Below are 16,489 nucleotides of genomic sequence, written 5' to 3'. Positions count from 1 at the left end.
AAGTTATTTTATGTTCATATGTTACAGATTTTTGCACTGCTAAAAAACATGGAAGCTGAGCTGCATAATGCAGCTCAGCTTCCATGTTAAAGAAGGTATGAGTTTAAATACCTTGCTAGAAAAGCTGGAGGCTAAACTGTAATACTGTCAAAAGTGGTAGTTGAAATTAATTAACTGAAAAGGCTAAAGAAAGCATAAAATGAGTTGAATTCAAGCATAAACACATAACAGTATAATGTCTTGATATTTGAACAGTTTCTGTAGTTGAAAGTATGCAGAAGTAGAAGTCGGTCGGATTTAAAAAAAGAATTTAATAATTACTTCATGAATGATTGGCGGCACACTGCTGGTTTCCGTGCTTCCCAGTCGAAAAACATAAACTGGATTCCTGAAATCTCTTCACTTTGAGCATTCCAAGACTTTGCTGAAGCTGCAGACATGTTATTTGCTGCTTGCTATGTATGACAGTTGCACCACCACACTAGTTAACTAGTAAGATCAAAAGAGGCATCAACCAGTTAACTAGTGAATGTTTTGCCTCAACTACTTAACATGAAGTCACTAGTTTACTCACTGCAGTTCCTTGAGGCCAACATGTAACCAGTGCGCAACATGCAAATAAAGTAGGCATAGAACAAAATCCTGAGTCCTGATTGGTTTGTATTTTTATTTTTAACTGGAGAGCCAATAGGAAGCCTCAAATCCCCCTCTCCCCTCCTACTCATTAGCATTGTGTCCTACTAGTTAACTAGTGTACACTTTGGCTTTTACTAGTTAACTAGTAGACATTTTTGGACCACACTAGTTAACGTCCAGAGTGGTCCAACTAGTGAACTATTAAGTTGTTTGGCTTTTACTTGTTAACTAGTGGAGGAACCTGACTTTTGATATCAAGGATATGGAATTAATACTCAAATGGCTTGCCACATACAACCCTAAATTCTACAATACTATCTTACTCAACCCAAACCCAGTATTTGTGCCACCAGCACCTGTGGGAGTTCTTCGTTGCTTGAAAACCACGGCATGGTACATGCCAAAAACTGGCTCTGCTGGTTACCTGTTCCCAATCATTACAGCTGGGGTAAAATAATTGGAGACAAAACATTCTGTGCCATAAATTATAGTACAGACAGATTCATTGTCTCAGTTAACAAAGTAAAGGCACATCCTTACTTATAACTGAGGACATACCACAGCCTTATATTAGAACTGCTAGTCTTCTAGGTAAAATATGACAGCATAGACTCCACACCATTCTTTGCATTTATTCTCTGATGAAGCTTGTGGTTTGTTCATGGCCATTAAACAATATTTCTGGATGCAGTATGCAGCCCATTCAATTGCGATTAAAGTTAATTTCTAAGGATACCATTTATGTGTATTGTGTGACTGTTCCTTATCAGAACAAGAAAAAGATTTATTGTTAAGTAAGTAATATAACTAAATTATATATTACCAGTGTTTTTCAGACAAGAATAGCTCATCATACCAACAGATGATACATTTCAAAGATTATTTGTAATTATTTCATATTTAACTAGTACTAGTAGTAACGAGTAAGTACTTTCAGATAAAACTGAATAAACCAACATGGACTAGATTATAATAGATAACATATTACATAGAGAACAATAATTTATTTAAAAATATATACTTTTAATATATAAACAAAGTTTTACAGAGAAAATAAGTGTGACACGTCATCAAATCATCAAATGATTCTCTCTCTCTCGCTCGCTCTCTATTTCACTCTCTCCGTCTCAATCAATCATAATCACCAAGAGTGACCTCCGTCAGATCATTGTGTCCCATTTCTTCATCTCCAGTACCTTGCTGTTTGACCCAATGGTCTTTGACATGTGTCTCGTCATTTTCATCCTCTGATGCCTCACTTTCTGCCATCCCTTTTTCCATTCTTTCATGCTCTAGCCTCAGTTGCTCTTTCTCGTTCAGTATAATGTTTTCCTTGATGGCTTTCTGTTGCTCCTCGCTCTCTTTCTCAGCCTTCTTAGCCCTCTCCATTTTCTCCTGCTTCTTCAACTTCCAGAAGAAGCCCAGGTTTTTCTCGGGGTAGGTGACGTTGGCCAGCGGCAGCTTGAAGATCTTGTTGGTCCCCGTTGTCAAAAGGAGGAAAGTGAGGGCAGAGAGACAGAAAGGCCAGGTGCAGGCTGGCAGACCAAACTGTAGATGAAAAATACATCACGTTGCTGTTAGTAACTATTATGGGCTGATATACGTATAATTAGGAGTGGGAGAAAATGTGTACTTACCGTGGACATGATATTGGCAATGGCTGCGCTGAGGTATGCACAGAAAAAGGCTGCAGAGGAGAAGATGAGAGATACCGTGAGATGCCATACATGTGCATGCTGTGTGATCATAGATTACAAATATTTGGTCACATGCCATCCTTTTTGTAGTTTTGTTTCTTCTTCTTCTGGGTGCATACTCACCACATGTGATGGCGAGCAGGTGCACCTGCCAGGTCAGAGCGTAAAACATTCCTCCGATGGCAATGCAGGCTAACACACAGTTGTATCCCCAGAGACCAAAGTAAATGTCTCCAAAAGGCGCTGCCAGAGCCAAGCCTGCAAAATATTCAATCACAGCCATCAAGGAAGTGCCAATTTCAGTATAAGTTTGGATTCTCTTAAAAATAGTGACCCTCCTGGTTATTTTGCAGCTTTAATGGATTTTGGGGGTCGTTTTGGAGTTGGAACATATAAATTGGGGCTTGAATTTGATCTATAAGAATGTAAGAAAAATAAGTTGGGCGGTTTATTAAGGTAAGACAGAATGACTTTTACATTTGGCCGCCTGCCAAGGTATTATCCTGTCCTCTCACCTGAAACCATGCCCACAGCAGATCCCAGGACAGCATGAGCGCAAGTGATAGGGGAGGAGATGAAGAGTGAGATGATGAAGATTCCTCCCGTCCAAGGTTTGTCACAGCCGTAGACCTGGCCTATTCCCACAGGCACTGACGTGAACAGCTAAAGAGATACAGACAGAGGTTTCATAACTGTAGACTCGAACCAAAGCATGATTTACAACCCACGGGTTTTCCAATTATGTGCTGATCTCCTGTCAGCTTCGATGCACCAACATGGTTTACACATACTGTAGATACACACCTACAGTATGTAGGATTGTCATTTCAACATTGATCAGATCCCTTGCAGGGAACATAAATAATAAATCAGCCGATGAATCTGTCATGTCTAAATTACAAAGGTAAAAGAATGTGAACACATCGTCCACAGTGTACCAGCCCACAGAGAGGTGTGTTAAGTAACGCACATAAACAAATCCTGGCCTGTCACTGACCTTGGCTACGTCGATTTCAGCCCAGGTGATGTTGGGCAGCTGTGAGCGAGGCTGAATGAGGACTTGGGGAAAGTTGTAGTTGTAGTGTCCGGTGGCGACCATGTGGAGACATACCAGGATGTTAAAGGGCAGGGTGAACACTGGCAGATCCCAGCGACTGTTAATAGATGCCAGGGCACTGGACACAATCGGGCTGAAACGCAAGGATACAACATCACCAGTATTAGATTCGATCCACATTTAACTCACACAATTATTTAAGTATATGTATTCAAATGTGTGCTTTTATCACAAACACCTTCATTGTTGTTTCTGCACATTTCCAGCATGACTGTGATACTGTCTACATGTTCTCTCCACTCAGTCAACATAATTAAATCATTTTTTTTATTACTGACTGGATCAGCAATGATTGACTGAGATCAGGCTAATGAAACCTGAATCTAGAAGCAGAAATGCAAATGATTCATATGGTTATAATACAGTAAAGTGATCGGTTTTGACATTTTTATGTGTCATGTTTTGGTTAATTTATTTAATTTCATACATCAACCTCTCATTTCTTATGATATGAATCAATCTACTGTATAATTTTGCTATTAGTCAATCGAGTTTCTTACCACATCATGGACATGAAGATGTTGGGTAGCAGGAGCCACCAGTACCAGTCTCCTTTATTGGAGAACACAGCCATCAGCAGACCCACCAGGATGCCATTGTAACCATACAGCCCTGCAGCTATTGCACCCCTGAATGAAATCATTTTAATTAATTAATTCATGTTTTCCTGCTGTACACCACAGTGTAAAATCATTCTACATAACCATTTCACCATCTACTACCAAAAGGAAATTATCACCCAATTATGTATATATTTTTTTGCGTCATGTTTCCCATTAGCACGTACAGTAACATCTATTTATTATCGGTAGTTTGAGTTTATTCAAACCTGTTCTGTTGCAGAATAAGGGCAGAAATGGTGGCAAAGAGTGTGCCCACAAAACCGTTGAGAGCCCACCAGTAGTTCTGCAGGATGAGTCCAGCAAAAATGATGAGGCCACTTAGAGGGTTGTTGACGAACATCACCTGAGCAGCTCCACGCAAAACCCAGTCCAGCAACTGCAGCAAGAAAAACTGTTCTGGAGGACAGAAAAAGAGAATGGACAGAGAGCGAGAGAGAGAGAGAGTATTGGCATTTGACCAGAGATGCTTGATAGGCTTCCCACGGTGAATGTTGTGCAAGTCTTAGTTTTCTGACTCTGAGATAAATAATGACAGCGGGTAGATCTGTGTCACAACATGATTGTCCAAGGTCAAAGAAGCCATATCTGATGGACAACAGGTTCTTGTACTGTAACAAAGTAAGATATACTGTATCTTCACAGTGTTGGTCTGGTAAACTTTCTATAGCCTTGCTTGCTTCTAGGGTGAGTGACACATACTTGTTTGTAGATACTGTTTATCATACATGACATTCTTGCCTGTTACTTGCCTGCTATTGAAATTCCTTCTTGTGTAACTCTCTAAATACTAGTTACGTAACTGAACTCGGGGTGGAAAAACTGATAATGTGACAGCGACATTGTGCGGCCCACTTGCACTGCAAAACATACTCAAATCTGTGTAACTGTTTATAACAATGAGTAGTGTACGTATATAGCCCAAGGGTACAGTTGTTATCAGCAGCAAGTTATTTATAATATCCTGCATTTTTTGTTATAATAATGTCGTTTTCAGTATACAGTGTACAGTATATATGCTTTGTGTGGGCCAGAAGAAAAACTAGCGTTGTCTTACTTTCCATCCATTTTCCAAACACCTTCATGTCTCCAGAGAAGTAGGAGATTCCCTTAAGGAAGCGGGCCCTGGCCCTCTGAAGATTTGTGGGCCCTGGCTGCACAGGGTCCTTCTCCTTCCTGTTCTCCTGTGAGTTGCCATGCTCAGATGGCAGGTCAGCGTCTGCCATCAGGGGCTGGAGCTCCTGCAGCCACCATTACAGTTAGAAATGATCTACAGAATTGTATTCCAATGACTGTTTGAAGCAGGTAAAAATATACACAGCATTGATCTTACACTGTACGTCTAAACTGTGAACACTGACTTACAGTGAAGGTGGTGGCAGGAGAGGACGAGGCAGCAGAAGTAGAAGAGTTGATATTCTTCTGAATACCCTGAGAGGAAAGAAAGAGGCATCACTCAACAGGGCATGAAGTCGTCATCATTGCTTATTATAAGGAATGAATATATATATTTGTGTAATTGTCCATTCTATATTATGAATTTGTCACTTTATTTACTGCATTACACTGTAATATGTTACTATATATAGTCAATGATTGAAATGAATTGAATTTTAATTAATCATCAATCCAAATCAATGCTCTCAGATGAAGGATGGAAGATTATAGGTACCTAACATAATATTATACCTAAATACATAAATTAAAATAAAATTAAATTAAAAATTAATATTCTTTAAATATTAGTTATTTTGATCAAACAGGCTCACATTCATTACATTTTAGTCACATTTTACTGTCCTGCTGGACTTCAGAGACTTAGACAAACGCAAGTGCTCCTACCTTTATGCAGTGTGATCCAGGCATATGTCCCAGAATAAAAGCAGGCAAAATGGGTTGCCAGCTTATCTCGAGCTGTACTACGGAGCATTCTGAAGAAGGCTTTTATAGACGGTCCACAGAAAAAACTCCACCTCCTCTATTTTCTCAATCTCCACAGGAATGACTGACACTCCGCAGTGACAATCTTTGCCACTCCCAGGTCTCTCTACCCAAACACAGTAATGTGAAATGCATCAGAGCAGCTGTATCAAACTCAAGAAGTGATCTGCAACACCAACATGGCCAGCAGGTCCCATTCTCCAGGTATCAGTGTTACTGCCAGACACTGGTGAATGTCTCGTGCTGGAACTCACTGACATTAGTGCTTTAAGGAATAACTTGAAGGTGAACTACACCAATTTTACACATTAACGTCTGTTCTCGGGAGTACTACAGCTACACAAAAAAAAGTAATGTAATGTATTGAATTGTAATGTATTTAATTGTAGCCGCAAAACACAGCTAATTAAAACCTTTTTCAAAGTCCACGAATCCTGACCCTCCAGAAGTTAAGATGCAACAGGCCTTTAACAAAATGAGACATCCATGCTCGGAGCCGTCATTTTAAAGCAATGTCAATTAAACGAGGCCTAGTTTAAAGTGACAGGCGCTAAAACTGAGCGTTTCAGAAAAAGGGTGAATACAGGTATATTCTATCCTGGAAATCCAGAGTTCTCGCGAGAGCACAATTTGAATTTGCTCCCTTAATCTTTCGGATTTGGGTCTGGATTTACAGGCTAGGTATATTCAGAAAGACAGTATGAAAATAATGTGTTTTGAAAATTAAAGCATGTAAACATGTTCTAGTAGAAATACAAAATGCAAGACTGAACCTAAAAAATTGCATAATATGGGGCCTTTAAGGAAACTGATCCATAGTGTGTAAGCAGCATTTTACTGTCTAAACTGGTTTTAACTACTCTGTATAGTTCGGTGGTTTATTCCAGTGGTTTCAAACCAGGGAGTTTGATCCCTTCCAAAGACTCAGAAGATAAATCTGATGTTTGCTTTTTTTTGGTGAAATAATAGATCATTTTACCTATTTTGGCCTCCAAAAGTTAAAGTTGAAATAAAACCATGGGAAATGTCTCTTTGGTGGAATTGCTACAATTCTTAGACATCTGTAAGAAAAAAAAAATTCTGTTGCACTAAACTATCATTATCACATGATATCAGAGTCACATTATCATAAACAGCAGAAACACACATGCGCACATGCGCACACACGCACACACTTACATAATGTGAGCGCAGATGGGTAAGTTTGTTCCTTTAGTATTTATTTAGTCGTTATACACCAGAAGACAATATATTAACAGAACTGATGAGCAGCATTGGTTGCTGCTGCAGACATCTAGTCATTGCTGAAGAAGGGACAGGAGTAGCCTGAAATAGATTTTTAAGCATTTTTTCTGACTCATTAAAAGAGAAAATGTTAGTTTGTGCAAATAGTTTGACTTATCAAATATTATGGTTCCACATGTTGGTCCACTTGGATAAACATAGATGGACATCAGATAAACATGAAAACAGTGTTGTATAGCTGCAAAATATTTCAATAAAGTAGATGTTGTATTTTTCAACAAGCAATGTGCTACTTGTATTACCTCACATAAATATGCTCTTTAAACAGTAAGCTCTTTCGCTATGCTCAAAGTGTGTGATAAACACAAAAATCAAAACTTGGATGGAAAATTGGATGGTGACTAAAGAAAGGGACATTTTAGCATCTTAAAAATGATTTGTGAAGTGTTGGGGGTATCTATGGCAGACTGCTCATCATGTTCACCACTAGCAGAGATTTAACCTGTTAGTCCGGTTACCTGAGGCAGCCATTGAATGGACCATCTGATGTTTTTTTCTGATTCATTGCACCTGTCTTCCTGGATATAGTTGTGCAAAAGGCAGAAACTCTTCGTGAGGCGTCACATGTCATTGCTTTACCACTATGAAATAGTATGTGTAACAACATAAGCACGTTAATGCCATTTGAGCAAACAAAGTCTTCAAGATTTTTTGTTAAGATGGCATTAAAATGCATTAAACACGTAGAGTTTGGTCGTGTTGCCATGCTTTTTTATCCGTTAACAAAATAAAAATTGTTCTACCCAACAATGTTATAAAGGGATTTAGTCTGAAATTAACTCAGCTCAATGTATCCAAAACAAGTAAGTCATGGGCAACGATCCTGAGCATGAAGCTTTTATACTGCTTCTAAATCTTCACCATCCCCTGTTTTCAGTTTATATATTCTTCTTCTAAACCACAGCTCTGTCTTACGTTTCATACATGTCATTTCCTTTGTGGTGTACGAAGGGGTCTGTATATACTGTCTATGGTAAGAGTGCATAGACACTCACATCAGTAATATATGCACGCTCCCTTGCATTGTTGTTTGATATCACTGATCAAACAACCCTCCTCGCAAGAGCAGCAGTAGCTCAGCCTGTAGGGACTTGGCTTGGGAACCGGAGGGTCACCGGTTATTAGCATTGCTAAGAGTCAATACAGGGACCAAGTGGAGTTCAACCATCAGGGCTCCAACACCAGAAATATGTGGGCTGGACTAAGAACTATCACAGACTACAAAAGGCAAACCAACATTGCTGAGGTAATGTCTGCATCTCTCCCAGATGAACTTCACTTCCTCTATGCATGCTTTGAGCTCAACTTGGCTAAAGAAGAACAAAAGGCCCAGGACCCCTGCTCATTAATAAAATTGTCCCTGTCCCCAAAAAGGCCAAATCCCTTTTCCTAAATGACTATCACCCAGCAGCGCTCACCCTACAGTGCAGGATCATCAAGCTCATCAAGCTCATTAATATTGTCACTTTACTTTTATATAATTTTACTTACTGTTTTAGACCTCTTTACAACTATGCATATATTAACTACATCCATGTTTACATCACAGTTTATTCATTTTGCAATTACTGTCTACCATACATTTATCTTATATTTTATGTTATATTTGATCGCTGTATTTTATCTTCTGCACTATTTAATATCTTAGTAGGGTTGGGTATATGACAATAAATTACTTGAAACTTCAAATTGGATTGTAGTCATTGATTTACAAGCATATCAAGCTTCTGTGACGAAGTGGTATGGTTCAAGTAGCTTTACAAGGGAGATGTACACAGAAATGTTGGATAATCAGAGCATTGATCTGTTTAACAGCCACTTGAGCATCAGTGGTCTCATGAAGCGAAGGTTGACAGTGACATCTAGTGGAAAAATAAGAAATTACATATCAACTGTGTCTATTTCCCTCCTTTCCTTCACGATCACTTGACCTTTAGACCTCACACTGGATCAAACCAACAAATTCCTCTGGATCCATTCGTCGTTAAGCAGCTTCTTCACCACAGACTGAGGAGGATTTATCTAAGATAATACACAAAATTTCGCGAAATCAAACTAATCAGACCAAGCTGCACGCAGGATCAGACACTTCTGCCCTGACATTTACAGAAACAGATTTGACATGATTAGAAAAGGCAGTAATTCACTGTTTTCATGCAGCCAACTCACCTTCATGCACATAACAAAAAAGTACTGAGCTACAAAGTGTGCCACCATGCGTAAGTTTGTTTCTCTGTGTGTGTGTGTGTGTGTGTGTGTGTGTGTGTGTGTGTGTGTGTGTGTGTGTGTGTGTGTGTGTGTGTGTGTGATGGGGTGGTGGGTGGTGAGGGGGCTCTCCAGCCTGTGCCAGAGTCTATGGAACCTGATACTTGATGACTCCCCATCACAAGAATGTGAGTTTCCTTCTCTCAGAGTATCTGGCCCGATGCCCGGCCACATCTCCATCTGTGTGTGTGTGTGTGTGTGTGTGTGTGTGTGTGTGTGTGTGTGTGTGTGTGTGTGTGTGTGTGTGTGTGTGTGTGTGTGTGTGTGTGTGTGTGCATGTGTATCTGTGTGCAAGTGTGTTACTTGTTACCATTTGCCCCTTTTTTCAAAATGAGCGGCCTCTTTCAGCACAGTGAGACATTCTTTGTATGATGGTTGTCTGATTTGTTTTCTTAGTCTTCTGCTAACGTGCTGTCACTTCATTTGCAACTTTCTGTCTAAAAAAAAGGGGTGCTTCCAGGCTTTGAGCTACATGGGTCTAAATACACAAGTGTTTCTACCATATTTTCAGATGATAATTTTATGAGGATTCACATAACCTGGAAATAGGTGTTATTCACCAAGCTTTTTCATTGTTACAGGAAACTACCTGGACAGAGGGCTAACATGTACACAGTCACATCCACCATAATGCTTCTGCTGACCTCCAATGGTTTTAACTTCTCACCTTGCTTCAGTGATGTAGAAGTGTACTTTTTAATGTATTATATATATACATATACAGTTTATATATATATATATATATATATATTACTTTATTTGCATATTTTCACAAATATGATGTGATACAAACAATGTTTGAACAATGCAGCATCATACTTTGAAAGATGTACAAGTGTACAACCTTTTCTTAGCACTTTCTGCATTCTCTGCATTTTTGCACTTTGTAAAAGTCAACATGGCCAAAAATGGTCAAATATTTGGGCTACTTTTCCTCCTCAAGAGATTCAATATAAAATCTGTCATGTAGCAAATTTATTAAACACACTAACATTGGAGTGAGGATAGATATATGCTGCACTTTGTTACAACTTATCTGTTGTCTTTGTAATTTAACATATTTCAAGTTTACTGTTTATTGTGCTGTAAAACACCTGCATCATCAAATTACTTTCTTTTTTTAAATCAACACACGCCAGGGACAGTAATAACATGTCTAAAGTACAAACCCTAATCACCTGAACAAAAACATTATTTATTCTTCATATATTTCAACACAGTGTGATGTCATCCAGATGTAATAACGCCACCAGTTAGTGACTCAAAATCTATAGAGCTGCTTTATATGTGATATTTAAATTACAGAGAAAAAGATTAAACATTTATTCCTCAAATTGCTCAAGGTACCAATGGACTTTCAATAAACCCACATAAAAATACAAATATATGTCACAGAATATCCTGTTTTAATCCTAAACTACAGAATATTGCTACATCTGACACATCTGTATTCTGATATCTTCTTTTCAATCAGACTCAAGCTATATTATATGGATTCCTGGACATACTGCTTAAATGTACAGTATATCATTTTCTGCTGCTAAGGGTCTCTCCATCAAAGCAATAACAAAAGTTGCAGTTTGGTGACATTGTGAAGTTTGGGATCAAGGGAGTTGTTGTCTTCACCACCCTTGCCGTCATTGCTGTCAGCTTCTCCTGGTTAGGATTCCTTTAGTGTTCAGCCAAATTATCCACAGAGGTTTCCTCCTCTCCGAAACAGTTATATATAGTATATATATATATATATATATTATATATATAGTGATATATGATGTGAAAGCAGTAAGACAAATAACTCATCATTTCCAAATACATGCTCTATAGTTTTTGAAAATGGAATATACTTGTCCAGTCCGTATAGGCAGGCGCTGATTTCCATTGATTTCTGTGTGCAGACTCTTGAGACTTGCTTGAGTTAGTCGGTCCAACACAGTGAACGTCAAGTCTGTATTCATTTTTGTCAATGTCATCCTGCACAAACACAAAACAGTATTATCATACAACAATAGATATTGTATAGATATTGGAAAACCAATTAGCTACCTATAATGGTAGAAAAACTACATCTAACAATGTAAAAGGCATTGTAGTTGATGGTTTCACTTATCACACTTTTTATAGATAAAAACTAAAGTAAGAGGAGCTGGTGGATTTTCTTTTTATATTTTTCACCAGCTACGATACACAATAATCAAATGTTCTCAAAAAATTAATCTGTTTTTGTAAATTTTTATTCTCCTACTTGTTTTGCACAAGTGATGGTAAGGTAGAGAATATTGAGAGAAAACTCCCCTTTGGCATTGCCACTTGAAAAACATTAAGTGTCTCACTTGCTCACTCTGAATGAAGGGCTGGATTCTGTTTCCCTTCTTTAACATTCAATAAACTGCACTTCCCAGAAACCAAAACACGATACAGTCGAACATTTGTGTGTGTGTGTGTGTGTGTGTGTGTGTGTGTGTGTGTGTGTGTGTGTGTGTGTGTGTGTGTGTGTGTGACAACAGGAGAGCCGAGTGAGAGCAGGTATGAGTGAAGACAAAGCCTCACTTGTTCACAGCAGTGCTTTATCCTCATTACACTCCTCATTTGTTTACACTGTTAACTCTCTCACTTCCTCCATCCTTCACTGCTCTCTCTCTCTCTTTCTCTCTCTCTCTCTCTCTCTCTTTCTCCCTCTGGCAACACTATCATTCAGTACACGATCTGTAATCAGTGTTTACACTCTTGCCGCCCTTCACTCATGACATGAGTTGCAGCTCAAACATGTTACTGTAAATTGGTCCGTACACAGTGTTGGCAGGACATGCAGGCTTACAAACACTTCACATCCAAATCAATAAGCCGAGGTGCTAAGCAAGATGAGGAGAAGTCAGCAGACTTATTTGAGAAGATGATGAGGAGGGTGAAGTAGTTTGGATGAAAGAAAAGAAGTGATTGCAGATGCTCAGAGAAAAGTGGAGAAAGTGTGTTTGGTGGTGATGAGTATATCAGTGGGTGCAAGGAAGATGTGAGCGAGGGGGTTAACTGTGAATCTAACGCTTGGTTCACAAAGAGACAGGCCTGCAGAGTTAAAATCAGACAGACAGAAAATGGGAGTAGAAGAGAGAGATTAAGAGAACGAAGAGGGAGAAGGGAAGAAAGAGGGAGAGCAAAAGAGAGCAAAAGACAGAAAGTAATTGGTTCTATGATGGCTTCCAGCTGCATGGCACTTAGCCAGACCAACTCTTTATGAGACAGAGACACACACACACACACACACACACACACACACACACACACACACACACACACACACACACACACACACACACACACACACACACACACACACACACACACACACACTTAGAGTCAGTAGTGCACCATAAACATAAGATCTTGTCAGTTTCTGAATATATATATATATATATATATATATATGAACTGTATATATTAACTTATATATATATATATAACTGTGAAATGCTGTAATAAACACATTTTGTGATTGAAATAATGACCTGTTCCAATAATTTCTTCCTGTTCTGTTGGCTGAAAATGTATAACACAAATATAAATGTGTGTTTGTCCATACTGGCTGCATGATTCAGGGGCCAATTGTTGTTGTTTTTTACCTCTGCAGCAGAATCCTTTGAGGCATCAAAGCAGCTACCACGATGGTGCAGAAGACTGGGGACCACACTGACACGTTGCATTACAAAGTGAACTACTCATCTATTCAATAACTCACTTCTGAAATATAAAAGGTTCTCATTTTAGCATGAATACAGATAGAAAACAGCAACCTATTTGTGCTGGTAAACAATTTAAAGCTTGTTAGATGCGTTTATAAAGATTCTCCTGTGAACAGTGGAGTTGAAACTCAGCTGGAGTTGTTATAGTAACACTTGGTGATTTAAGCACATGTGGGCAGATGTGAATGGGTGTGGTAGTGATGTATGTTTGTGTGTATGTGAATGTTGGAGGCATGATGTGGCATCTGTTCGAGAGATAGTTCGAGGGAAACAAAGTGTCACTCAAAACAAATTGCTAACACACACGCACGCACACTCGCTAATACAGAGTGCTCAGCACAACATAACCACAATCACACAAGCTATCATAAAACATTAAATAGTAGAAACATGGTCAATAACTCAGGGACAAATCAGGGCGGTGTAGCAGGAGAGAATGACAGATTAACACCGATGGTACCCATTTTACAACTTGAAACGCTGTCAACAAATAAACAATCAAAATGAATTATGGTAATGGTAACAAACACAAACACGTTATGAAAGTGTTAAATTAACAATCAGGCACTGCCAAAGAAACTTATATTAACTCACTGCATATTGTGTGAATGCAAATATCATAGGCGCGAACAGTTCCCTTCATGCTTGATTTTGGCATTTCCAGTTAAAGACTTTTTTCTGTTAACGTTTGTGAGCATTTCCAAAATGCAAATTCACTGTCACAGATATAAAAAATGACTTCTACAACTTGACAAACTTACAAAAAAGTCATTAATTATTGCTTTTTTATGATGTAGCTGAGCTTGGCTGAAATATTTATTAAGACAGAGTTGGGGAAGTGAATTTTGTCGGCCAGTTCAACAGCTCATTTTCAGCCCTAATGTTTATACTCTGAAGAGAAATCTCTAATTGATATGCAGCTAACACTTTGCTTTACACTGTAGGTTAGTCATGGGCTATTCAGTAAAACTGTAACTCCTAAAACAAGGCTTAAGATGGCTAATCCATGTCTTGAGTCAGTAAAGCTGTCTGCTGTTTGACATTCTCACAGCTTCTTGCTCCTTTCTCCCTTTCAACCCTAGTTGCCTGGAGGCTTTATCCACTAAGTCAAAACATTGGCAGCTCCAATATTTTAATTCCTTTTTGAAAACTTCTCCTATATGGCTCATGCTCATCTGTTTTGTATGTGGCCGTGACCAGGAGAATAATGTTATTAGAGTCCAAGTAAAGACAAGAGTGGTGTTTGGATCAGCTAGAGCTTGATGAGGGCTGGAAAGAGCAAGTAAACGTAGCTTTGTGGTGAGCCAAATTTCTGCCTCTCCCTCTCTTGCATTGATGGACATCCACTCCTCTGCTCTTGAACAGATTGTAAAGGCATTAGAACGGAGATCTTCAGAAACCAGAGAAGTAAAATGATTATCTCTGACATTTCAATACAGCCTTTAGTCCAAGCTTCCACAAGGGCTTCCAAATCCAATTCAAGCTAATCTAGACTCCTATTCACACAGCTAATCCTTCTCAAGGATCTTCCTCTTTAAGCCCCTTGGATCACTGCTCTTCAAAATCATCTCAAACAATTTACAGTGTGTAGAGTGCACCCACAACATAAAGACACCATGGTGTAATGACATTTAAGCCCTCAGATACTGACTGGAAGTGACTGTATCTATTTCTCTCTGTTTTTATGCTCTCAGCAGGAGACGGGCCAAATCCTGGGCTATGGCATGGTAAATTAGAATTGCATGAGTTGACTGTGGTCTTCACTTTCGCAGCAATATGAGCAGTTATCAGAATCACACAAGAGAGTCTTATTATGCATGCTAGTAAATGACTGTGTGTGTTTGTGTGTGTGTGTGTGTGTGTGTGTGTGTGTGTGTGTGTGTGTGTGTGTGTGTGTGTGTGTGTGTGTGTGTGTGTGTGGATAAGAGAAAATGTATGTGTGCAGCCTGTATGTGAGTATAGCAGTGAAACCCTAATTAAGCTGTCGGATGGTGCAGCAGATTAGACAGACCCCCTGCAGAGTCTTCGGCCCGGTAAGCAAACAGGCTTCATCTCTCAGCCAGCCAACCCAAATACATCTCAGTCCAGCACTATCCAGAGCTCAGCAATAGCATTAGTGCTCACTACACCCAAATATCTTTAGCCCAGTGAGGCCAGATCAGATGGCATGCCAGTGCCACCAGCCCAGACTGCTGGTTGACTCGGAGGAGACTGGACAGAGATTTTAGCTTCATCTGAAGGGGAGATTATTCACCCTTCTCACAGCAGAGCATACTGTACACTTTACTCACATGCATTAAGCACATATGCACATGCACATAATTCTTAAACACCAACACAGAAACTGGTGTCAGAGATAAAGTTTGGTAAGGAGAAAGAGAAGAGGGGATTGAACGTTTTGCAGAGAGCAAAGCGTTTGTTTCATGGTGTAGAAAAACCACAAGATTATAAAGTTCTTGTGTGATGTGTGTGTATGTGTGTGTTTTAAGATACTCCACCACAAAGGGAAGGAAACTCTAGCCTCGGCTTTGTACAAATAACAGTTGACACTACTGTAAGAGGCATGATGGGGCAAATGTTAAAATAACTTGCATACAGTTAATATTATTTCTTCTCTCGCTGTCTTTCTTTTTCTCAAACATAATCACACACATACACGCACGCACACACACATACACACACACACACACACACACACACTTTAATCTATTTCTCAACATTCACACCATTGCTGTGTGTATATAACAATTATTCCAATGCATCTGCTGTCAGTTTGCATTCATTAATGAGGTAAGTTCTGTTATTTTCCTTTTCTTGTAGTCCTACTCACTACTGAAATGTGCTATGTCTCTCTGAAGGTTTTGTGAGCCATGCATCTTTGGTGGCTGCATATCTTGACCTGGGTTTAAATAACTTAAAGTGATGGTTCTGAGTAATTTCACCCTAGGGTCCTTTGCTCCATGACCTCGAGCAACACCAACAGCATCTTTTTAACCTGGGTTACATTGGAGAGTAAGCGTGAAGGAGTCGCTTAATGAGATTCATCGCCATAGTTCATAAATGATACAAATGATCCCAACGTCTACACTAGTACAAATAGGTTATGCTCTCATAAAACGATGGATTGGAAAGTTTGTCACCAGAAGTGTATGTAAATAACACTTGCCTGCTGGC

General features: G+C 39.2%; 2 protein-coding genes across 2 annotated transcripts in view; both read right to left on the bottom strand.

Moving 5' to 3' along the window:
• Positions 1–317: 317 nt before the first annotated feature.
• On the bottom strand, positions 318–6,005 carry slc14a2 (solute carrier family 14 member 2). Its single transcript, XM_039802172.1, has 10 exons — positions 5,913–6,005; positions 5,436–5,501; positions 5,128–5,311; positions 4,280–4,469; positions 3,951–4,079; positions 3,331–3,523; positions 2,849–2,996; positions 2,457–2,591; positions 2,274–2,323; positions 318–2,184 (listed from the first exon to the last, which is right to left on the bottom strand). The coding sequence occupies exons 1-10, from the start codon at positions 5,934–5,936 to the stop codon at positions 1,768–1,770; spliced, it is 1,536 nt and encodes a 511-aa protein (XP_039658106.1). The 5' UTR covers positions 5,937–6,005; the 3' UTR covers positions 318–1,767.
• A 4,749-nt stretch (positions 6,006–10,754) lies between these two features.
• Positions 10,755–16,489, bottom strand: part of setbp1 (SET binding protein 1) — a 54,130-nt gene continuing 48,395 nt past the window's right edge. Inside the window, exon 7 of the mRNA XM_039802748.1 lies at positions 10,755–11,552. Coding sequence (XP_039658682.1) covers positions 11,548–11,552 — 5 coding nt within the window. The 3' untranslated portion in view covers positions 10,755–11,547. The remainder of the gene's footprint in view (positions 11,553–16,489) is intronic.

Source organism: Perca fluviatilis, chromosome 6, assembly GCF_010015445.1.
Source record: "Perca fluviatilis chromosome 6, GENO_Pfluv_1.0, whole genome shotgun sequence".
NCBI classification, from domain to species: domain Eukaryota; kingdom Metazoa; phylum Chordata; class Actinopteri; order Perciformes; family Percidae; genus Perca; species Perca fluviatilis.
Note: the sequence above shows the minus strand (reverse complement) of the source record. Positions and strands in the feature narration are given on the sequence as shown.